This window comes from Littorina saxatilis, linkage group LG9 (assembly GCF_037325665.1).
Source record: "Littorina saxatilis isolate snail1 linkage group LG9, US_GU_Lsax_2.0, whole genome shotgun sequence".
In the NCBI taxonomy this organism is placed as follows: Eukaryota; Metazoa; Mollusca; class Gastropoda; order Littorinimorpha; family Littorinidae; genus Littorina; species Littorina saxatilis.
In genome coordinates this window covers 63,268,315-63,292,827 of record NC_090253.1, presented here as the reverse complement: position 1 = coordinate 63,292,827, position 24,513 = coordinate 63,268,315, and the positions used below count along the sequence as shown (strand labels likewise).

The 24,513-nt window shown below is 46.5% G+C and overlaps 1 protein-coding gene across 1 annotated transcript in view; it reads right to left on the bottom strand.

Moving 5' to 3' along the window:
• The window catches only part of LOC138976744 (immunoglobulin A1 protease autotransporter-like), a 30,546-nt gene extending 7,254 nt beyond the window's left edge, over positions 1 to 23,292 (bottom strand). Inside the window, exons 1-2 of the mRNA XM_070349627.1 lie at positions 22,358 to 23,292; positions 17,033 to 17,244 (exon numbers count right to left, since the gene is read on the bottom strand). Of these exons, the coding sequence (XP_070205728.1) occupies positions 17,033 to 17,135 (103 nt within the window). The 5' untranslated portion in view covers positions 17,136 to 17,244; positions 22,358 to 23,292. The remainder of the gene's footprint in view (positions 1 to 17,032; positions 17,245 to 22,357) is intronic.
• Positions 23,293 to 24,513: the final 1,221 nt, after the last annotated feature.

Below are 24,513 nucleotides of genomic sequence, written 5' to 3'. Positions count from 1 at the left end.
CCATGACAACTATATTAGTCTGGAGGCTTTTTTCTAAGTTGGTTGTGAGTTCCTCAAAGAGTTCAAGCAGTTGGGTTTCACATGAACGACCTTTTCTGAACCCATGTTGTTCTTCGCACAGTATCTTGTTGGACTCGAGATGACTCATGATGCTGCTGACCAGAATGTGCTCCATCACCTTGCACGAAACGCTTGTGAGAGAAATTGGGCGGTAGTTCATTGGGTCAAGCACAAGCCGACCCCTGTCTGTGTTGAGACATGACCTTTCATGCCCTGTTCAGTAACATGGCCAGACAGGCATAAGTTGCTCCCCTTTATCTGTGGGTAGTGTTCACCTTCGTGGGAATAAGTCCAATTCCCCTGCTGTAAGGTTCTCATTCTTGCAAGGTAACATGCAGATAGCTGGATTTGTTGAGAGCCTTTTAATCATAGCTTCCTTCAGATACAAGCATGGCTGCGGAGAGGAAGTGTCTTAATGACGCAACACAACACAACAACTAATAAACAACTAATACAATCTACATCTCCCTTCTCAATGGAGATGTAACAAAACAAAGCAATACTAAAACAAAAGTAGCATGAAACTCTCAACTCAAACATAAAGTTATTAATTTCTGCTCTTCATACAAGGTATAATAAAATATTAAAACTAAGAAAACAAGTAAATTGTCAACTGTCTCTTTCCTTTCTTCCTGAATGAAAGAAAATAACTAAACGGTTCTGAGAAAAACAAAGAAAACAAGTAAATTACGATTTTGATTTTGCAATGACTTCACACTGTCTTGATTGTTTGTTTCTGTGTTCGAATACAGATTCTGACTGCATTGTTGCCAACATCGGTCAGTGTCAATGTGATCAAGTGTCAAAATATTTTGGATTTGGCTTCACAACTCTTCCACAGCGCGTCACCGTGGGTTGTGTGAGAGTATCCTCGAACTGGACCTTGGGCTGACTGGGTACTGAAGGAGGCATCAGATCAGGGCTGGCTGGCAATGCTGGTGGCGCAGGATGTGGAGGTGACAGAGATTTGGAAGAGAGGGTTGTGTGCGACACGGGGCGAAGTGGGGTGGTAGAGATTCTCCTGGGCACTTGTGGCATGGGAGGGGTTGGGTTAGTTGCTGTGGGATGAACAGTAACTGAGTGACGAAGAGTTGCCTGTGGCAGAGGACATGAGTCTAGCTGCCTCTGTTCACTGTTCGAAGCGCTGTCGTTAGAGATGGTCCACTGCGGTCTGGGTTCACGGACAGGCAGGAGATGTTGTCTGTTGCGGACATAGTCTGCGCCGTCGGATGTGACGACATACGACCGAGGGCTGCCGCGGGCGGACTTCACAACAGCAAGCTTCTGAAATCCTTTTTTAGTTTGCATGCGCACCACTTCACTGGGTCTCAGTGGTCTTTGGTCTTTTGCTGACTTGTCGTGATGACATTTCTGCTGCTGACGGGCGGATTTTAACTGCTTTGAGACGGAGGTGGTGTTCAAGGGCTTGGGTCTCAAAAGCTTTGTTGAGGTTGGCAGGGTGGTGCGGGTGCGTCGGGATAGTAGGCGCTGTGCCGGTGACCCCATGGCGTCTCTTGGGGTGTTGCGCAAGTTCAGAAGACCTAGCATCATGTCGGAACCGTCTTTCTTGCTTTTGTTTAGCAACTGCTTGGCCTGTTTGACAGCGTTTTCAGCCAGGCCATTGGACTTTGGGTAGTAAGGGCTGCTGGTGGTGTGTACGAAGTTCCATTCTTTTGCGAATTGTTCAAATTCATGACTGACGAACTGACTGCCATTGTCGGTCATGAGTTTTTCTGGGATGCCGTGAGTCGCGAAGAGGCGTTTCATTTTGCCAATGACTGAGCGTGAAGTGCTGTCAGGCAAAGAATCCATTTCAAACCATCCAGAGTACGAGTCAACGACAACTAGGTACTGGTGGTTGTTCCAGTCAAACAGGTCGGCAGCAACGGTTGACCATGGAAGCTCAGGAACAGGATGGTTGATGAGAGGTTCTTTCTGCAGGTGGGCTTTGTTGCTGTTACAGGCGGAGCATTGTGAGACAGCGTGCTCAATGTCTTGGCGCATTCTTGGCCAGAAAACGATGTCACTAGCGAGTTTTCTGGTGCGCTCAACTCCCATGTGGCCTTTGTGTAGGACAGCAACATATGTTGACCGTAGCGTTGGCGGAATCACTGCCCGCTGTCCTTTCAGGATGATGTCGTTTTCAATCACCAGTTCGTCGCGGAAAGAAAAGTAAGGTTTGAGCTCAGGCGGCACACTACGCTCGTGTGCAGGCCAACCTTCTGTGATGAACTTTGCTAGTTTCTGCATGGTCGCGTCAGCCAGTGTTTCTTGTTGCAACTCCGTCATTCTGGACGGCGAGATGGATAGCACGGTCATGACGTCATGCTCAAATTCTGCTCCTTCGGCCGGTCCTTCAGGGTGAGCTCTGGATAGCGTGTCAGCCAAGAACAGTTCTTTTCCCTTCTTGTAGACGAACTGCAGGTGGTATCGCTGCAACTGCAGGAGCATTCTCTGTAGACGAGCTGGGGCATCATTCAGAGGCTTCTTTACGATGCTGATCAGAGGCTTGTGGTCAGTCTCTATGGTCACTTGCCGACCGTAGATAAAATCATGGAATTTCTTGCAAGCAAAAACTGCAGCCAGGAGCTCCTTTTCAATCTGTGCGTATCTGGTTTCGGCATCTGAAAGAGCTCGTGAAGCGAAAGCAACAGGGGACTCGTTCTGGAGACATGCTGCACCAAGTCCGCTTTTGGAAGCATCCACAGACAAAACCACAGGCTTTGCAGGGTCAAAGAATTTCAGCACTGGAGGATTCGCAAGGTCATCTTTCAGTCGGTCAAACGCCTGCTGGTGCATTTCAGTCCAGTTCCACACAACGTCATTGTGCAGAAGTTCGCGCAATATGGATGTCTTCTCGCTGTAGTCCTTGATGAACTTGCTCAAATAGTTCGTCATGCCGAGGAAACGTTGAAGCGCAGCTTGGTTCTCCGGTGGCGGCATGTTCCGGATAGCATCAGTTTTTTCAGTGTCAGGCTTCAGACCATCCTCGGTGAATCTGTGTCCAACAAAAGACACGCTCTTTGCTCGAAACTTGCATTTGCTGAGGTTCAACTTCAGTCCAATCTGACGCGCTCTTTCCAGAATCTTTCTCAGGTTTGCATCATGTTCCTCCATGGTTGAGCCCCAAATCAGAATATCGTCGACGATGATTGCGCATGGGTAGCCCTCAAACAGTCTTTCCATAGCCTGCTGAAAGACTTCTGAGGCTGTGTTGATGCCAAAAGGCATGCGAAGGAACCTGTACCTCCCAAAGGGAGTGCTGAATGTGGTTCGCAGTGAGGAATGTTTGTCCATCCGGATTTGCCAAAATCCAGCCTTTGCGTCTAGGGTTGAGAAGACTTTTGCGTTGCCGATGCGTGATGCTACGTCGTCTGCTGTACGCATGGGATAGTGTGGTCGTAGAAGAGATTTATTGAGGTCTCTGGGATCCAAGCAAATTCGGACGTCACCATTTTTTTTCTTTGTGGCAACCATTTGCGAAACCCATTCTGTGGGCTCAGTTTCGCGCACTATGACGCCTTTCATGATCATGTTTTCCAGCTCTTCTTTGACCTTCGTCTCCATGGCCTGAGGAATCTTGCGTGCTGGTTTGACTACAGGAGCGACGGTGGGGTCTACTCTCATGACGTACTTGGGTGGAAGTGTCCCTAGCTTGTCGTCATCAAACAGGTCCCGAAACTCTGTAGTAATCTCTGCATGAAGCTGAGTTTCGTCCTCGTTCTTGAGCTCGTACACCGATTTGTCAAGCTCAATGAGCTGTAGGCGGAGGGCATCATTTAAACCAAGGATGGGGGTGGCCAGTCGATCAATGACTTGAAACGTGATCATCTGCATCGTATCGCCGATCCTGCAGTGAAGATCAACGGTTCCCAGAGTGGAGAAACGATCGCCACCATAAGCCACAAGGTTCACCGCTTTTGACTTGTTGATCTTCTCAGTCGCTTTCACTTTCTGAAAATGTGACAGCGGAAGGACATTGCACTTTGCTCCGGTGTCAATTTTCAGTCTAATGTTGCGTGCATTTATGGTTGCTGTGCAGTGTATTTCATTCTGATGCTGTGTCTGCATGACGGCATGGACCTCCCAATCTTCAGTAGCATCTTCTTCGTCATCAACAACATTCACGTTCTGACTTGCTTGTCGCCTTTGAGTCCGACTTGACTTACATACTTGCGCAAAGTGGTTCATCTTGGAACAGGCAGAGCACTTTTTTCCAAGTGCGGGGCAAAGTTCTTTATTTCGTGCATGGCTGCGGCCGCAGTACAAACATGGCCTTGAGTTGTTCTGCGATGGTTGAGCTTTGTGAGTGACAGCATTCACCTCATGGCTCTGTGACATCTGCGTGCTGTGTTTCTCTGCACTGTCGTGGATGTGGCACATCTGGACTGCCTTGTGAAGTGTCAAGTCTTTCTCTTTCAACAGCTGTTTTCTCAGAGAGTCTGATCTCAATCCACAGACAATTCTATCACGAATGAGAGAGTCCTTCAAAGCTGCGAATTCACAGGTGTCAGCCATGATCTTCAGTGATGTGATGAAGCTCTGTACAGGCTCGGATTCTCCTTGAAATCTGGTGTTGAACCTGTGTCGTTCAATTATGACATTAGTCAATGGATCACAAAGTTCGCGGAACTTCGCTTTCAGCACTGCCACACTCTCTGGATTCTCGGCAGCCTGAATGACGTCACCATCGTTATTCTTCACCTCAGGCGCATAGGTGAAGGTCTTTGCTTTTTCAATAGCTTCTCTCCCTGCAAGATTCAACAGTATGTATGATCTAGTGCGATCGTTTGTATTGCCATGCGCTGCCTCGATATAGATGTCAAATTCAGTTTGAAAATGTCTCCAGTTTTCAGCAACGTTGCCGTCAAATGATAGTGGGTCTGGCTTTCGTAAGTATTCCATGACTCGGATTCAGATCTAAATCTTAACCACTGCGCCACACACTTGACTTCAAATGTTCTGTCAATTAACGACGTGTCCACTCCCACACAGCTTGCGTATGTGTCGGGGACGGAAATAACGAATTGAACGAACAGCGCGTCGATTCGATTGTTTCAGTTCTTTGCAAAGATTCTACCTACTTGGTTGAAAATGAGCTGCACGATGTAGAGTTCGTGGATTCTGGTCACTTCTGACACCATGTAAGGTTCTCATTCTTGCAAGGTAACATGCAGATAGCTGGATTTGTTGAGAGCCTTTTAATCATAGCTTCCTTCAGATACAAGCATGGCTGCGGAGAGGAAGTGTCTTAATGACGCAACACAACAACTAATAAACAACTAATACAATCTACACCTGCGACCAACTTATTGATTGTTGATCACATTCATTGTGGTAAGGCTCAAGTACCCAGTTGGTATGCACCTTCTGTGAGAGGTTGCGCGTTGGTTTTTTGTGGGTGTATTATTGTTATTTTTTATCATCAGTGTGTGTTTACTGAGTTATTCCCCTTTTTATGAAATAGTTGCATGACACATGCCCTTGATAGGTTTAGCACACTCTGTATTTGATGGACTCTATTTTTGTTGGCTGTTGTTTGGTTATGTAATAATGTAATGAGGTTTTTTGTTCCTGTTTTATTTTATTAAGTATGCCTTGTACTACCATGTAATCACTGCATCCGTTCATGCAGTTATTGCGTTCTGGTTATTCGTCCATGAGTTATTCCCCTTTCCATGCAATGGTTATAAGCCCTTGGTAGCTCCAATGGACTCTAACCTTTTTCGTCTGCTTCTTACGAAACAATGTAATGAGAGCTTTATTCTTTTTCCTGTTATTGGTTATGCCTTGTACTATTGTGCACTCGCTGCGTCCTTTCATGCAGTTATTGTTTTTTATTACCCGCTCATGAGTCTCATAATTTCCCCAAATGAAGTACTCATGGTGACCCTGAAATGGTAATATCATTCTAATGTATTGTTGGTTTGACTTGTACCCTTGTCCCCATCACATAACATGCTAGGTATAAAGTCCGGCGATGGTAGGGAAGTACACAGTCACATGCTTTATGCGACCGCAAACTATTTCTGTCCCCTGGTAATTTTGGACGTGAATTTTGGTCGAGCGTGCTTAAACCTAAACCATGGCAGCAAGGGACTCATAACTATGACTCGGTTCATAAACTTTTCCCTGAAATGCTGACTTCTTAATATTTTCCTTTTTTTGACACATGTAGGATACCTTACTACCTTACTATTTCTTTTGTTCCGGTTAACGTTGTTTCTAGTATTGCTTGTCATTTTAATGTTTATAATTATGCTCTAATGCAATTGATAATTTGTGTATGTTATTGTTTTATGACGTGTGTACTTATATAGTATATATTATGTCATTTAGGTTCTAGGTGGTGAAATAAAGTTGTGAAAGGACAACTGGTGTTTGCGTGATGGTTCCCAACCCCCCCTTCATGTGAGCTGCAACCTATGTGGCCCACACCAAAATCAAGTTTCCCCCTTTTAGAAGTACCATATGCAAAACAGACGGGACACCAAAAGGAGCTTATCTGAGTGTGCGCAGGTCACCTAGGTTTAATTTCCCCACCTAGCTAGCTTTTTTAGGACCGTTCAATCAAACGTCACCTGAGGCTGACGTTCTAACAGTCCAGTTGTTTATTTCTGACTATCTACGAATTCTCGCCTATGTATCTTTTGAACCTTTACTGGTATTTGAGGTAAACAAGCCAGTCGCATGCAGGGTTATCCTTTGTAACTGAATTACTCCTACGCTGTCCTGACTTTATGACAAAGTGGTACGATTCTCTAAGTTCATTTACTCTACGTTTTTCCCTGTGCTATCCTGTTGAAAGAAGTCTCCTCTTCTTGTCCCCAATCTAAATCTTGATCTACTCTACCTTGCCTCTTCTCTCTCCCTATTCTAATCCCTAACCTAGCGCCCTCAGTCTATGTCCTTATTCTAACCCATTCTATTCTGTCCTAGAGCCTGTCCTGATGCGTGTAGGAACTTCATTTTACACTGTCCAATCTGCATAGCAACGTAAACAAACACACCGAACCAAAGGCATATTGGCTGACCGAAAAAGAACATTAACCGCACTACTCAGTTTCAAAACATAATGCGGACAATATAGTCCGTCCTTTTTCCTTTATCTTTACACTTGCTGGTCACAACAAACGCTCTTTTAATAACTGTTGGCCATATTGAAGCAACCTACAACACTATCTTCATCAAAGAAACCTTGTCTCTCCTCCCTTTTACGGATGCTGTCTCTCCAAGTAAGATCACTGAACGACTAGCGGTTAACGTTATTGCCACAACGACGAGTCGCTATGACTTTCGCGTTGCCTGACTACTACCTTTCAATGGCTTCAAAACATATTTTAAACACTTTCATCCACATTTCTACCATTTATCATATTTAACAAACACATTTTCCCAATGTTTATGAATCTTTACTGCTAGACCGCATCGGTACCGTCCAAAACAGAAACCGAAAGTTCGATTACCTCCCTTGCGTCGTCTAGCTTTGGTTTCGATACTAAATACACTTCTTTTAAAATCTGGGGCCAGCGATAGCATGACAGAGGGAACTCTGTATGCCATGACTGTCCCGAACCTTCAATATTTACTTCATCTAATGCTAACTTTTTCAAACATGGCTCTCCCGCCACACTATTATTCACACTCCCTGGTTAACATCTGTTAGGATATCAAGTATGTACAGTCTGGTGGGTCATCAATTTAATTCAGTCTGTTGGATTATCAATTTAATTCAGTCTGTTGGATTAGGTCTGGTAGGTTGTCAGAAAAATCCTTTCAGTTGGGTTATAAGGGTAAATTCTGAGTAGTCTGTTGCGTTATGAAGTTAATTCAGCCTGTTAGGTCATCAGTCTGTTGAGTTATCAATGCATAAGGCAAATCCAGTCTGTTGGGTTATCAGGTTAAAATTCAAATGAAGAAAATCAGAACAGAGGATGGCAATCAGTACAGTGGTCGCCGCTTAATAAAACCGTGGTTAATAGAGCCAGCCGCTTGTGACAAATGGATTTGTACATAATTTAAAAATTTTAGTAATAAATTTTCATTTGATTAATATACTTACCCAACTCACATATAGCAATTAACCCATAGTTCAGTGCTGATACCGCTGTACGCGTCCCCTTAGCAACAAGGAAGACGCCTCTAAAAAAGAGTGACCGAGACCCGTAAGGGTATCCAGGCCAGCCCGTAAGGGAGGCTGCCTTCCATATGCGCACGCATATGCCGCCATCTTGTCATTCTACACGAAGCCCAACTCACTACTTTTTTAGACCCCCATACCCCCCACAGCGGGGAGGCGGGAGGGAATAAACGATGTGAGTTGGGTAAGTATATTAATCAAATGAAAATTTATTACTAAAATTTTTAATTAAATTACATATCTTACCCAACTCACATATAGCAGATTGCTACTATAGGAGGAGGGTACTTACCAACTTAAGACCGCAGGACCTGCCCTGCAGCCACGAGAGCCGGCAAAGCCGCACTGCCATCTTGCCGCCTTGCAGCAATGTCTCTCAAATAAAAATTGATGAACACGTCCTCAGATTTCCAATAAGCCGCCGCCAGGACCTCTGATAGGCGCCCTGAGCGAAGCACGGCCACAGAAGACGCCCAAGCCCTCGCTTCGTGCGTCCTGGCTGACGTAAGAGGAAGCACCGCCCTGACCTCGCCAGACTGGCGTTGCCACCATCCATACGCTTGCTTAATGGTCAGTGAAACCCATTTAGTCAAGGTGACCTTCGAGATATCCTTCGCTCGCACAGTGTTGAGGGATATAAACAATAATTTCTGAGTTTCCGAGCGAATCGGCGAAGACCTAGACAGGTAGCTGCTTAACGCCCTGACAGGACAATTTGACAGATCGGGGTCTCCAGGAGCGAGTATATCGCTCAAGGGTGGAATACGAATGCAAGGCGAAGCCTGACCGGGCTTTTGATTTTTAGCGAGAAAATTAGACGTAAATCTCAAAGAGTAGGAGCCATCCCTCTCCAGGGAAATATCTTTAGCGAGACCAGAAAGTGCGTGCACCTCGCTACCCCTCCTAGCCGTGGCAAGCAAGACCAAAAACAGAGTTTTTCTCGTCAAATTAGGTAAACTAGCCAACCGGAGAGGCTCAAAGTCCTCCGATGCAAGGAAACGGAGAACCACAAACAGATCCCAGGCAGGGAGCTGTGATCTTGAGAGAGCTGCGTCAAGGGCAGCTCCCTTAAGCACGCTTGAAATGACACCGTCAAGATTGATCTTGCGACCGAGCTGTCTAAGAGTGGAAGAAATCGCAGACCTTCTAACTCGCAGTGAAGAAGGAGAGACCCCCCTACTAGCCAACCAAGAGAGGTGGTTGGCTACCTCCATGGACCTTGGGGAAAGATGTTGAACCTTATTCTCAGAGCACCACTTGGCCCATGCAGCCCAATGAGAAGAGTAAACGGAGCTAGTTGAGTCTCTGTGTGCTTTCTGTACCAGTTTCAAAGTTGTGGCCGAGGCCCCGGCACGACGCAGAGCGATTCTGACAGAATCCAGCCGTGAAGCTGCAACGCTTGCGGATTCTCGTGCGGGACCCCTGACCTGGGCTGTAACAGGTCGCCCCTTCGAACGCCTAGAGGAATGGGTGGGCGCACTGCCAACCGCAGAAGGTCCGGATACCAGTGCTGGCTGGGCCAAAGAGGAGCAACCAGCACCAGCGCTGGCTTTTCCAGATCCACTTTTCTTACTACCTTCCCTAGCAGGCAAAACGGAGGAAAAGCGTAAGCCTGCAGATTTGACCAATCCAGATCCAACGCGTTCACCGCCCACGCCAGAGGGTCCGGGAACGGTGAGACGAAAAGGGGAAGCCTGGTGGAGAATCTCGTTGCAAACAGATCTATGCAAGGCTTGTCTACTTGAACCCAAAGGCGGTCCAACGCCTGGTGGGAGAGGGTCCATTCTGAGTGCAGAACCTTGTCCCCCCGACTGAGGGCATCCGCCAAAACATTGAGCGTGCCCTTCAGGTACTTCGCTGAGAGAAGTATGTTGTGCGAGCTGCACCAAACCAACAGACGGCAAGCGCTCTCCGACAGCTTCTGCGAGCGTGTGCCCCCCTGCCGATTTATGTAAGCGGCCACAGTCGTATTGTCCGTGTGGACTTGAACATGACTGCCCCCCAGAAGAGGCAGGAAAGCCTGTAAACCCAGAGACACAGCCTCCAGCTCCAGCACGTTTATGTGCTGAGGAGCTAGGGAGAGATCCCACAGACCTGAGGCTGTCTGATCGGCCAGATGAGCACCCCAGCCTGTCATGGATGCATCTGTAACAAGAATGTTCTCCGGCGCCGGAGGAACGATCGGAACACCCTGAGAGACCCAGGGGAGCAGCCAAACACTTGTAGTGTTGCTGAACCAACTCCCCAGTCCTATGCGAACATTCCAGCCCTGAGAGGCTTGGTCCCACTGCCTCCTCAAAGCCGCCTGAAACGGCCTCTTGTGGACCCTGCCTAGAGGCACAAGGGGAGCCATCGATTCCATCTGCCCCAGTAGAGAGGACAACTCCCGGGCCGTGGACACACTCTTTCCTTTCAACGAGCGAACCAAGTTCTGAAGCTTGTCCACCCTCTTTTGAAATCCATGCCCAGGTAAGTGAAGCGTTGGGATGGTTCTAACTCTGACTTCCCTAGATTGACTGTAAAGCCCAGCTGAGCCGCCAGGTCGAGAACCCTCGCAGTCTGAGATCTGCACATGTACTGGTCCTGATGCAGATTCAACCAATCGTCTAAATACGCCCGTAGGCGTACCCCCTCTTGTCTGACAAGGGAGCAAAGCTGGCGAACGACCAGCGTGAAGATCCAGGGGGCCAGGGAAAGCCCGAAGGGGAGTGCCCGAAATTGAAACACTTTCTCGCCCCACAGAAAGCGCAGCCATTTCCTGTCTTGAACATGCATGAGCACATGGAAATATGCGTCGGTGAGATCCACCGACGTGGCCCAATCTCCCGGACGCAGAGCTTCCCTTACAGAGAGAGGAGTCTCCATGACAAACTTGACTACCCGTAGGTATTTGTTCAGGGTGGACAGGTCCAAAACAGGCCTCCATGCCCCTGAGGCTTTGGGCACCACGAACAGCCTGCCGTAAAAGCCGAGGGACTCTCGATCTCGAACTTCCTCTATCGCACCCTTCAGGAGTAGGGAAGCCACCTCCGCATGAACGGCTGACTTGGCTTCCGGGTCCACGGGATATCTGAAAGGCGGAGGTATCCTGGACAGAGGTGCCTTCCCCTCTGCCCAGAGGAGACGGAATCCCGAACGCACTATTCCCAAAATCCACCGGCTGGACACCAGGCGTGTCCAGGCGGCCAAGGCCCTGGAGGGGCCACCCGCCGCCACCATGGCGGGGGTTACTGGGAATAGTGGCTCGGGAGACCCTCATTGGGGGTGAGGCTTGTGCCCCGACCCCCGAGAACCCCCAAAGGAGCCTCTCTTCTGGTAAGGCGCGCCTCGCCCCCTACCCCGAAAAGAGGTGGACTGATTTTGCATCTTGCCCCCCCCAGACGAAGAAGGCTGAGCCTTACTCTGGGAGGTAGGCTTGCTCTGAACCTTCTGAAAGCCGTGGTGAGCAATCCTTGCAATAGCCAGATCCCTAGCGTCCTGGGTTTCCTTCTGCAAAGCGTCCAAAGAGGAAGTACCCAGCAGCGACCCTTCCGTAAACGGGGATACCTTAAGTCTGTCAATGGTACCCCTGTCTCGGATCTTTGAACCCGCCAAAAAGGCAGTTCTGCGGGAATGTACAGCATGCCCGTAAAGCCTGGCTGCCAAGCTCAATTGTTCCTGAGAGACCTTGGCAAGCGTCGCCAACAGAGTTGTCACATCCTCCTGGGAGGCGTCGTAACGGAACTCAAACGGGTCTAACGATGAAGCGATAGACCTAGACAAAGAGCGTTGGAGAGAACTAGAGACGGAACCCAACTCGAGCAGAGATCTACCCGTCTCCTCCAAAGCCTGAAGAGCAGACTCCGTGTAAGGGACTGTTCTATCCCTGGCATACCCGTCCTCCCGCAGAGAAAGCAGTTCCGGAGTCACCGGTAGAACTGATCTCGGCAAAGCGAAAGAGTCAAGTAGAGCGACGGGACGAACCGACAGTTTAGAGCTCTTTGAGAGCGCAGAACAAGGAACGTGTTGACCCGCTTTAGCCAACCAGGGGCCCACCACCTCCGGCGCCTCCCCATGCTGTGACAACAGCGGAAAGGCATCGGACATAGCTCGACCTTTCGCAAAAACCTTCGACATCTCGACCGCCACAGAGGGGGACTCCCGGAATCGGAACGAACTTTTCGGTTCCTTAGCACTCCTGAAATCCCCTAAGGCAGAAGGAGGATGGACAAACTGAGATTTGTTCACCGCCACCTCCTCCTCGAGATATTTCGAAGCCACTCCAGCCGCCAGAGCCACCGCATCTGGCAGCTGCCGTGGCAAAAAGAATCCAGCACCTTCAGCCTGAGAGGCGGCACCGTCATCCAGGTAGCCTTCGTGCCCTTCCATGCACTCCGGAGACTGGTCCCCGTACTGACTAACAGAGTCAAGTCCAGAGCCAGCCATACTACCACCAACTTCCTGCCCCCTGGGCGGAAGCAGATGCCCTTCAACCTGACCACAGTCGGGAAGAATAGGAACATCTGTTCGCTTGTCAGGGCCCTTAGCACCCACTGACACCCCGACTAAGCGGTGGATATCAGCCGATGTTTCAGAACTTTCACCTGGGATGAGACCCGAGGCTACTCCCTCAAGACAACGCTCACGTGGAGTGCACATACCTTGTGAAGAAGAACGGACACCGGCCGGAGACCCCACGGGAGCCTGAGAGATCCCATCCTGAGACGCATGCACGTCCGCCCTCGTAAAAGTAGCAGAAGGAGGCAAACGCACACTGGCCAGCGAAGACGTACCCCCGACACCTGCCGGCAGCGCACGTATCTCCGCCTTAGTTGACGAAACTTCAGCCGCTAAGGCCGAAACCTGAGAGCTTAATGTCAAAAGCAAAGAAGCAAAATCCGCAGATGCAAGCCCAGAACCTACAGGCGAGACATCCCCTACAACATGCTTAACCCCGAGCAAGGGCTTCTCCGTAGGTTTAGCAGACGAACCGGAAACTCCGGGCACGCCAACAACAACATCACTACATTTTTTGGATTCTGAACCCGAAAGAGACACGGGCGTATCGCCGTGCGTTTTAGAACTTCTAGAACTTCTAGAACTTTTCTTAACAGGAGAGGGCGAAGCAGCTACATGTTTAGATGTTGACCTCTTCCCGTCCGCATTGTCGGCCATGATGAAAACAACTCACAAACAAATTTGGAAAAAATTTTGTAAGTCCGAAAACAAGCCAACAATGCCGCCAAAATTCAGGTAAAAAATGGAAAGATCTCACCTCAACAGCAAATGCGAAGTCCGGAGACAAGAAGACACCAAGGGGAACACAAACCAGGTCTGGAAGACCAAGCAAGTAGGCTGAAAACACAGCCGGAGCGTACCAAACACGACCAGCTCCACTGAGCGCTGAGAGTAGAATGACAAGATGGCGGCATATGCGCGCGCATATGGAAGGCAGCCTCCCTTACGGGCTGGCCTGGATACCCTTACGGGTCTCGGTCACTCTTTTTTAGAGGCGTCTTCCTTGTTGCTAAGGGGACGCGTACAGCGGTATCAGCACTGAACTATGGGTTAATTGCTATGTGAGTTGGGTAAGATATGTAATTTAATTCAGTATTAGATGGTTTAAACAAATGTGTACAGATTGGCTTGCCATACTTGTAGTTATCACGGCTTGACCGCGTGATCCCAGCGGCACCTGTTGAGATGAGGTGACCTATTTTTGTTAGGCGTATCTCCATTGGCTGCTGTGACCAATGAGAGAAAAGAGGTTAGCATTGTTGGATGTGAAGGGTAGAGCGTGCCCGACAGTTGCAGAGAACAGACGTGTTTCTGACTGATGTCTCCACGTTGGGCTGTAACGCTGCTCACCGAACACTGAGGTCGAACACCGTACGACTCGTGTTGTGGAAGAATCATGAGTGGTTCTATGCTGTAAAGATACAGGTATTTATTGAATTGTATTTTGCTCAGTAATATTGACTGGTGAAATGACTGTGAGAGTCATGTTGTAAATTGGGTTGGAGAAGCGTGAGCTGTGTCAGCCATTTTGAAAAGGAAGGTTGTATGTTCTTTTGGTAATGAAGTTACTTGTAAATGAGCTGGTGTAAATAATATAACAGCATAAGTTGGTGGACGGATAGTTGAACAGTATTGAGAAAGAATAGCAGTATTATTTCGTAGAAAAGTTTATCTAAGAATTGAGACTTATGGTAGCCTAAACTTTTTACGCAGCACCCCGGTCGGAGTGACGAATGGCACCACTCGGCAGCGGGAGAGAGAGAGACGGGCATTCCCTCGTTAGCGCTACGAATCGTTGATTGTGGGCGCAGGGTTGTAACAGCGCTGGAGTACTGGAAACTGGTGGAGCCTCACCCCATAGTCACCACGAGCTGTATTTCGTCGTGGGTGATATGGATCCAGGGTATGTACCCGCTTAAGATTGTGGAGTCACTGTATGTGTGAACTGCCACTGAAGGAACATAATCGTCAGAAAGATTGTGTGAGACGAAGACGTCGTCAACTAAGAATTACGTGACATGTGAAATGTGCGTAAAGTGAAACTGTGTTAAACAGGAAATCAAAACGTTAGAGGAATTGTGTGAAACGAGAACTTCATCAATCGTGCGACGGTTGGTCTCCGACGTGTTTCAAGATATTATTATTCTTATATGTGAATGCAAGTGATTTGTAGAATGCATGAGAAATAACATATTTGTATTATTGTGTTGATGTTACAATACAGGTACGAGGGCAAAGGGCATTAACTGTGTTTAGTCTTTGTGCCTTGTTTGAGTGTTGTGTGTGAGTAACAGTTAGTTAGTAAACAGAGCAGAGCACGCATATTTTCTGATATAGCATAAATACACACAAACACTTACCCGAAAATTCATCAGCAACACCGCTTAAAAAAGCCGATTTCAGACGGTCCGGATTTATCACTCTATCTTATGTATTAGAAAAAGCCGGTTAATAAAACCAACCCGCCGCTTATTAAAGCCAGTTTTCTCAGAGAAATCACGTAGTTTGTGACTAAAACTCACATTAGCTTGTTCTTGTAATCGCTCAAGTCATAGGCCTATTTATTTTCACACCATCGTCACTGATTTGCGTGAACGTGCGAATGTGGAAGCCGGGCTATCGGACTTGACAGGTGATGATGAAGATGACGAGGAGGATGAAGAGATGCCACCCCCACCGCCTTCAAACACAGAGATGAGGCAAATAATGACCCGCCTTCGATCTGGTCTAGAAAGTCGTGGTTACCGCATGGAATTTGAACCATTCGCAGACTCAGTGAGAGAACTGATGTGGAAGACGACCAACAAACAAACACTCATAAAATCGTTCTTCTCTGCCGTGTAATGATTCGTGACGGTGACAGTGAAATTATTTATGTACCGAAGTGATCAAAGTAAACGTACATGTATGTACATAATTAATACAAAAGTTCAACATCCTTCGTGAAGTTTTGTTTAGATTCAAACAAGTGTAAATGACGAAAGAAAGTGACTGAGTGACGTAAACAAAAGAGAAGATTTTTTTTCTCGAAAATGACGTATTCCTGGACCGCCGGTTAATAAATCCGCCGCATATTAAAGCCATTTTTCGTCAGTCCCGATGTGGCTTTATTAAGTGGCGACCACTGTACCAATAAATGTTCAAGTTGAACATCAAACACTGTCCGTCCTCTTCTTTTCTTCAATCTCTTTCTCTCTCTGTCATCCCTTCTGTTTTATGTATTTTATGTGCTGAAGAAGAGTACATGTCTCCCTCTGTCATCCCTTCAGTTTTATGTATTTTATGTGCTGAAGAAGAGTACATGTCTCTCTCTGTCATCCCTTCTATTTTATGTATCTTGTGTGCTGAGGAAGAGAACATGTCTATCTCTGTCATCCCTTCTGTTGTATGTATTTTATGTGCTGAAGAAGAGTACATGTCTCTCTCTGTCATCCGGCGGCTTCTGTTTTATGTATTTTATGTGCTGAGGAAAAAACATCTCTGTCATCCCTTCTGTTTTATGTATTTTATGTGCTGAAGAAGAGTACATGTCTCTCTCTGTCATCCCTTCTGTTTTATGTATTTTATGTGCTGAGGAAGAGATCATCTCTGTCATCCCTTCTGTTTTATGTATTTTATGTGCTGAAGAAGAGTACATGTCTCTCTCTGTCATCCCTTCTGTTTTATGTATTTTATGTGCTGAGGAAGAGATCATCTCTGTCAACCCTTCTGTTTTATGTATTTTATGTGCTGAGGAAGAGAACATGTCCACCTATGTCATCCCTTCAGTTTTATGTATTTAATTTTATGTGCTAAAGAAGAGTACATGTCTACCTATGTCATCCCTTCAGTTTTATGTATTTTATGTGCTGAAGAAGAGAACATGTCAAAACCGGCCCACTGTGAAGTTGTTCGTGTTGCTGTTTATTCTGGTGAACATTTTTTTCCTTGTTATCTTATCCAAGAAATTGATAATTTTTCATTGTATGGGGCAAGCACGACCTCACTATGACCTCAGCATTTGATTTTAACCAGACCTGTATCATGATGGGAGGTGGTCATCCAACCCTAGAAGCCAGTAAAGTTACAAAGCTCTCAGTTTAAACATCTGAGAAAACCTAAAAGTAAATTTTAATGACATGAACGTGACACACTGTGACCTTGAAATTTGATGCCAGACTTGCAGTTTAGAAACCTTCAAACCCAAAACATTTCAAAGCTCTAGCTGCAAAAACATTTGAAATATGTAACCTCAACGTTTAGATCTTTGCTGACAGACGGACGGATGGACAAACTGACACTGCTCATTACAAAGACTCACTGATTACTCAGGTAAGTCAATAGAAGCAAGCTTACCATATTGAAGTTGTTCAGTCCTGTAACAACACTGTGGCATGTCTTCAGCCACATCAATCTCTATCTTGACGTCTGACACAACGCCTGTGTCTCCTTCCTCCATGCTGTTAGGAGAAGCCCCGACCCCTGACTGTTCACTTTTTAGGGTGTTGATGATCCCTGACTGTTCCCGACCCCTGACAATCCCTGACTGTTCACTGTTCAAGGCACTGCTGTGACAAAACAAAAACAAAACTGTCAGATTCAACATTTACAGCAAAGCAGGTAAAGGTATTCCAGGATATATAAACTGAGCAAAAACATTATTGCACCCAATTTTGTACCCCAACTAAAACGTTCATTCCCGTGTCATTTCATTGAAACTTTATATGCCATTAAAGGCCCTGCATTGGGCTATCTGGCACACTTTTCGTATCAAAGATTTCTACTAATGTGACCGCCGCCAAAGTACTTCTGATGAATTAAGCTCCAGTAACCAGCGGGGTACCACAGGGTAGTGTGTTAGGGCCTACTGTCTTTGTTTACTTTGTAAATAATATGCCTGATATTGTGGAATGTCTGGTGAACATTCTCGCAGACCATACAAAGGCTCATATGGATCGAGGTGCAATCTACTGAAAATGTTGCCCATTTACAAAACAGTATAAATAAGTCAACCCAGTGGACAGACAAGTGGCAAATTAAATTTAACAGCAAATTAAATTTTACAAAACCTGAGATCAACGCATCGACGCAAAAACTGTCATTTTGTAAGTTTGGAACAACAAATCAAGGTCAGAACAGCTATATAATCGCTATTGTATTTTCAGCGTAGCAATAGGGTCCGATATTTATACTCGAACAAGTATAATGCGACTTGTCTTCGACTCATCGGCATTATACTTGTCTCGTCTAAATATCGGACCATATCGCTACGCTGAAAACACAATAGCTGTTAATATAATGGATGGTCTTAATCTGGAAATCACTGATGCTTGACGGGCGCTGTGGCGGGGTGGTAAGATGTTGGCCTCTTAATCGGAAGGTCGAGGGTTCGAATCCCAGCCACGGCTGCCTGGTGGGTTAAGAGTGGAGATTTTTCCGATCTCCCAGGTCAACTTATGTGCAGACCTGCTAGTGGCTTATCCCCCTCCGTGTGTATTCACAAGCACAAGACCAAAAGCGCACGGAAAAGATCCTGTAATCCATGTCCGAGTTTGATGGGTTATACTTATAGAAACACAAAAATACCCAGCATGCTTCCTCCGAAAGCGGTGTATGGCTGCCTAAATGGCAGGGTAAAAACGGTCATACACGTAAAATTCCACTCGTGCAAAAACACGAGTGTACATGTATGGGAGTTTCAGCCCACGAACGCAAAAGAAGAAGAAAAATTGATGCTGAGATTGAGAAGGATTTGAGGACCACAAACACGAAGTTCAGTAAAAAAAGCTCTGAGTCTCTGGCATGATATTGATAGTCCATAATATGGAGTACAAGCCAAAAGACATCATGGTCCCTGAGACTTTTCAAATCACTTGTTCGTCCTATTCTTGAGTATGGGAACGTAGTGTGGTAACCTTCCTTAAAGAAGCAATATTACTCATAGAAAGTGTACAATAGCGATTTTTGAAAAAAGTTGCTTGCAGCCAGGGGCTAAACTATGAACAAAGATTGAAGTTTCTTAATATGCCAAGTCTGGAGCACAGGAGGTTGCGAGGCAACATGATCGAGACTTACAAAATACTACACAAACTCTATGATGAACGTGCTGCTAACTCACTCCTTGCAGTTATATGAGGGTTCCAGCTCAAGAGGACATGATTATAAACTAATTTAAAAAAAACCTGTTGAGACTAACCGGTAATCTTGAACTTTAGCTATTAAATTCATATAGCTCATAATTCAGAGGCATTTAAGTCTCCAAATTTGTAGAACGTCCTGCACTTGTAATCATAACAAGTCATTTTAGATCCCTTTGAAGTTACGGAATGGACTCCGATGACCTGTATGAATGCATTTCGTGTACATGGGTCAAAGAAGGAATTATCCGTATGAGCGCACAAGGGAGACAACTCTTCTTGTGTAAATGATGTCGCATGGTTGACTTTACGTACGCCATTTTCGTCGATTGAACAACCAAATTAATTAATTGTGCTTAAGTTTGGAGCTCAATCCGTCAATTAATTTCACGACAAATGTTCTTTGGCTTGGGACTTGTAGTTGTATCAAAAATAAGTGAAGAATGTCACTGGATTCTGAGCTATTTGTTTGTTTGTTTGTTTGCTTAACGCCCAGCCGACCACGAAGGGCCATATCAGGGCGGTGCTGCTTTGACATATAACGTGCGCCACACACAAGACAGAAGTCGCAGCACATGCTTCATGTTTCACCCAGTCACATCATTCTGACACTGGACCAACCAGTCCTAGCACTAACCCCATAATGCCAGACGCCAGGCGGAGCAGCCACCAGATTGCCAATTTTAAAGTCTTAGGTTCGAACCCACGACCTCCCGATCACGGGGCGGACGCCTTACCACTAGGCCAACCGTGCCGGTTATTCTGAGCTATGAATTTAACACTCTAAAGTTCAAGATTACCCTGACCTGTATGCAAACCTTTTTTTTTACGCACCGTGTTTTGAATAACTGGAACAATTTACCAACCAACATTGTGTCACTGTCAGCAGGAACACTAAATACGTTTAATTAAAAATGTACTTGCTGGAGACAATTTATGTCCTCTACGAATTTAAAACTCAACTGATATCGTCCTAGGACGTACGCAGCGCGCATATTATGAACAATGATATTTCAAATCATCATTTAAAAACATAGCAGTCAAAAGGCTGGAAAGCCTAGGCCGCATAAGATGTTATGTTATGTTATGGCCATACAAAACAGACACCTCCACACATAACAATACCGTGACTGAAACAGCCAAGCTTCACAAGGAGAATTAGGTTCTTCATTATTTATTTACAACAATTTCCGTTATGGCATGTATCTTGTAGTACGGGCACTGGTTGGGAAGTAAGGCATGGTTAGGTGAAGATGACACCAATCAGACAAAATATCAATTTTTTCCCGACCCCCCCCCCAGTCTGCCAGCTAAGCGTGACCAGAAACCTTTATTATGGTGGCTTTACTTTGACTGTGAACAGAATCCACTGCTCACACCGCGGTACCCACAGTATCTTACTGCCCTCGCGGCTGTCCTACCACCCAGGCCTCCATCCGTCACTCACTGCTTTACATCTACTGACAAACTGGAGGCACTGGACCACTGAACCAGGCCACTTTTGTGGTTTGTATTGGGCTCAACCATGGTCCAGGGGGCTAGACAAGCTTAATAAGCTCCAAAATTTACAAAATATAACTACAAATAAAAATGTTCCCCATTGGGAACCACATCTTCACCATAACCATGCCTAACTTCAGCCAACTGTACCAAAAACAAAGCAACAACAACAAAGAAAAAATACATATGCGCCGGTTAGAATTAAGCTGAATGATGGCAAAATTGCAAGCTATATATACACACATATATACACAAGTTAGGATAGAGCTGAATGATGGACTAGAAATTCTGATCGAAACATACACACACCAGGTAGAACCAGAAGTAAGCGTAATCATGGACAAGGGACTCCGATGGAATTGACTCAATAAAAAATGAAGTGATGAAATGACCATACTGCAAAGAACATCATAGATAATTCTAGTTCTCCCACAAGTGAAGGATAACTGGTGACCACTAAAATTCCGTTAAGTGAACAAGCTGCCCGGATGTCAAGCCTAGCGGAAGCAGGAAGGGGATGGTGGGTGGAAAAACTAAACAAACTTACTGGGCCAAATAAAGGTGGGTAGCGAACCTGCATAGCCTATGCTTAGAAATAATTCACAAGATTTTCAAAACATGATGAATAGAACCAAGTTGACCAAATGTCGAGTCGGCAAGGCAGGATGCGAACATTTTAGATCAAACAATCGCCAACTAAACTTCAGACTTCCCCAGGCCTCGTAAACAATTGCTCAGAGTCTAATTACCACATATTCAAAATTAGAACAGTGCAAAACCCAAACCGTTCAGAAGAAAGGACTTGTTTCTTGAAAACGCTGAGGATACTTGGAAAGTGACTTGCTGCTAGCGATGATAGCCTGGCGTCTGATACGGGTCTTAAGATGCCAGACTCGACCAAATAAGAATCGGACTGGATGAGGCACAACAATTAGTCTTGGAGTGACCGTTGTTACTTGAACATCCGGGCTACTTAGACACACTGGCGAGAGGCTAAACCAAATAAAGATTGACCCATATATAGAGCACTAATCGTCTGCTCGAGAATCGCCCCCACTCTACTCGAGACAACTGTGTCTGCCTTGAAGTTCATAACAGCATTTAAGCAGAAGCTGAAATGTTTTTATGGCCATACAAAACAGACACCTCCACACATAACAATACCGTGACTGAAACAGCCAAGCTTCACAAGGAGAATTAGGTTCTTCATTATTTATTTACAACAATTTCCGTTATGGCATGTATCTTGTAGTACGGGCACTGGTTGGGAAGTAAGGCATGGTTAGGTGAAGATGACACCAATCAGACAAAATATCAATTTTTTCCCGACCCCCCCAGTCTGCCAGCTAAGCGTGACCAGAAACCTTTATTATGGTGGCTTTACTTTGACTGTGAACAGAATCCACTGCTCACACCGCGGTACCCACAGTATCTTACTGCCCTCGCGGCTGTCCTACCACCCAGGCCTCCATCCGTCACTCACTGCTTTACATCTACTGACAAACTGGAGGCACTGGACCACTGAACCAGGCCACTTTTGTGGTTTGTATTGGGCTCAACCATGGTCCAGGGGGCTAGACAAGCTTAATAAGCTCCAAAATTTACAAAATATAACTACAAATAAAAATGTTCCCCATTGGGAACCACATCTTCACCATAACCATGCCTAACTTCAGCCACAAACCAGCTGGCCTACCAGCAGGTTCCCCAAACCGGTGACCCCAAAATTATATTCGTAAGGCTCTCTTCCAAACTCCTCACCAACAGACAGGTGCCCCAGCTGCTGAGGTGTACACCATCAGCAGCCAGACACGCGTCGTCAGCAACAATGCGGGGGTGTTTAATAAACCACCCCCGTTCCCCTGCCACCAGGTGCCTGGCCCTGCGCGTGCCGCGCTTTCTGCCCCTGCTGGGTCTACTGAATAGCGCCAGGCGCGCCGCGGCAGCATGTCTGACCAGACGACCCGAGTGGTGGGGTACCTAGCCCCGATATATGTGAGCCACAACTGGAGCTCCTGGGCCCATTCAATCGTGTTGATCCTACCTATGTCGTTGGCTCCTACATGCTGAACCAGGTAGGCTGGGGGTGGTCCTTCAATTGCACACTCCAACAGCGTGCGCAGGCCGGAGAATTGTAGGCCCGACTGGCCGGCAAAGCGCACCGGCAGGGGAAGTCGCAGCGTGCGTCCCCACTGCACCAGGTCCCGCTCCAGTCTACGCACAATGCTGGACCCCAGGATTAAGACCTCTGTAATATATAAACCCACCATTAGTGTCAAGAAAATGATTAAAATGAGTAAGCTAAGGCTATACAACATTTACAAGCTTGAAATCTCCTACCGGTTGAGGCGCACACCATCAACCGCTGCAGTCTGTACACTTGCATCCAAAGAAAAAGAAAATTTTAATCAAGTGAAACATGATTTAACTCCACCCCAGCTGTTGAGGTGCACACCATCATCAGCGGGACCAACACACGTACCCCCACTCCCTTACGAACTAGGACATCGCACGTATGATTTAACAACTGCAGATCTCCAGCGGCCTAGCCTCGTAGTTGTAGCCCCAATCCGAAAGGAATGGGAGGTGAATTTATCCGCTGACCAACCCAGGGTATTTGCTCCTTTTTTCAGGACCGCCTGAAACTGGTAACTGGACAGGGGCTTACCATTAAAATGTAAGAACAGTGCGCCTGTGACTGCGGGACGGACTAACAAGTAAGCCCGCAGATTGGCTGGCCACTAGGCAAACCTCAGGGGGGCTCAGTACTTACTTGATTTTTACGACGCCACCTCAGGCAACTGGAATTAAAGTGGTTAACACAACCAGGCTGTCGGTGCTCAGGCAACTGGAATTAAAGTGTTTAACACAACGAGGCTGTTGGTGCTCAGGCAACTGGAATTAAAGTGGTTAACACGCCAGGCTGTTGGTGCTCAGGCAACTGGAATAAAAGTGGTTAACACAACCAGGCTGTTGGTGCTCAGGCAACTGGAATTAAACTGGTTAACCCAACCCGGCTGCACGGTTGGCCTAGTGTCAAAGCGCCCGCCCCACGACCGGGAGGTCGCGGGCTCGAACCCCGGCCGGGTCATACCTAAGACTTTAAAATTGGCAATCTAGTGGCTGCTCCGCCTGGCGTCTGGCATTATGGGGTTAGTGCTAGGACTGGTTGGTCCGGTGTCAGAATAATGTGACTGGGTGAAACATGAAGCCTGTGCTGCGACTTCTGTCTTGTGTGTGGCGCACGTTATATGTCAAAAGCAGCACCGCCCTGATATGGCCCTTCGTGGTCGGCTGGGCGTTAAGCAAACAAACAAACAAACCCAACCCGGCTGTTGGTGCTCAGGCAACTGAAATAAAAGTGGTTAAAACTGATTTTCATGCAGAAAAACGTGTGGCTGAGTTTCAAGCACATAAAAATTGTGGCTGTGTTTCAAGCGCACATAAACTGGCTGTGTATCAAGCGCAGCAAACTGGTGGCTGTGTTTCAAGCGCCCACCAAAAACGATTGGCGCAGTGGCTGCTGGTGCTCAGGCAACTGGAATTAAACTGGTTAACCCAACCAAGTTGTTGGTGCTCAGGCAACTGGAATTAAATTGGTTAACCCAACCCTGCTGTTGGTGTTCAGGCAACTGAAATAAAAGTGGTTAAAACTGATTTTCATGCAGAAAAACGTGTGGCTGTGTTTCAAGCACATAAAAACTGTGGCTGTGTTTCAAGCGCACCTAAACTGGCTGTGTTTCAAGCGCAGCAAACTGGTGGCTGTGTTTCAAGCGCACACAAAACAAAACGATTGGAGCTGTGGCTGCTGGTGCCCAGGCAACTGGAATTAAAGTGGTTAACACCATGAGACTATTGGTGCTCCGGCAACTGAAATAAACGTGGTTAACTGAGTTTCCTGCAGAAAAACGTGTGACTGTGTTTCAAACGCACCCAAAATGGCTGTGTTTCAAGCACCTACAAATTGTGGCTGTGTTTGAAGCGCACATAAACTGGCTGTGTTTCAAGCCAGAAAAATTGTGGCTGTGTCTCAAGCGCATGCAAAATGGCTGTGTTTCAAGCACGTAAAAATTGTGGTTGTGTTTCAAGCGCACGTAACTGGCTGTGTTTCAAGCGCAGAAAAGTTGTGGCTGTGTCTCAAGCGCACTCAAAATGGCTGTTTCAAGCACATAACAATTGTGGCTGTGTTTCTTCTTCTTC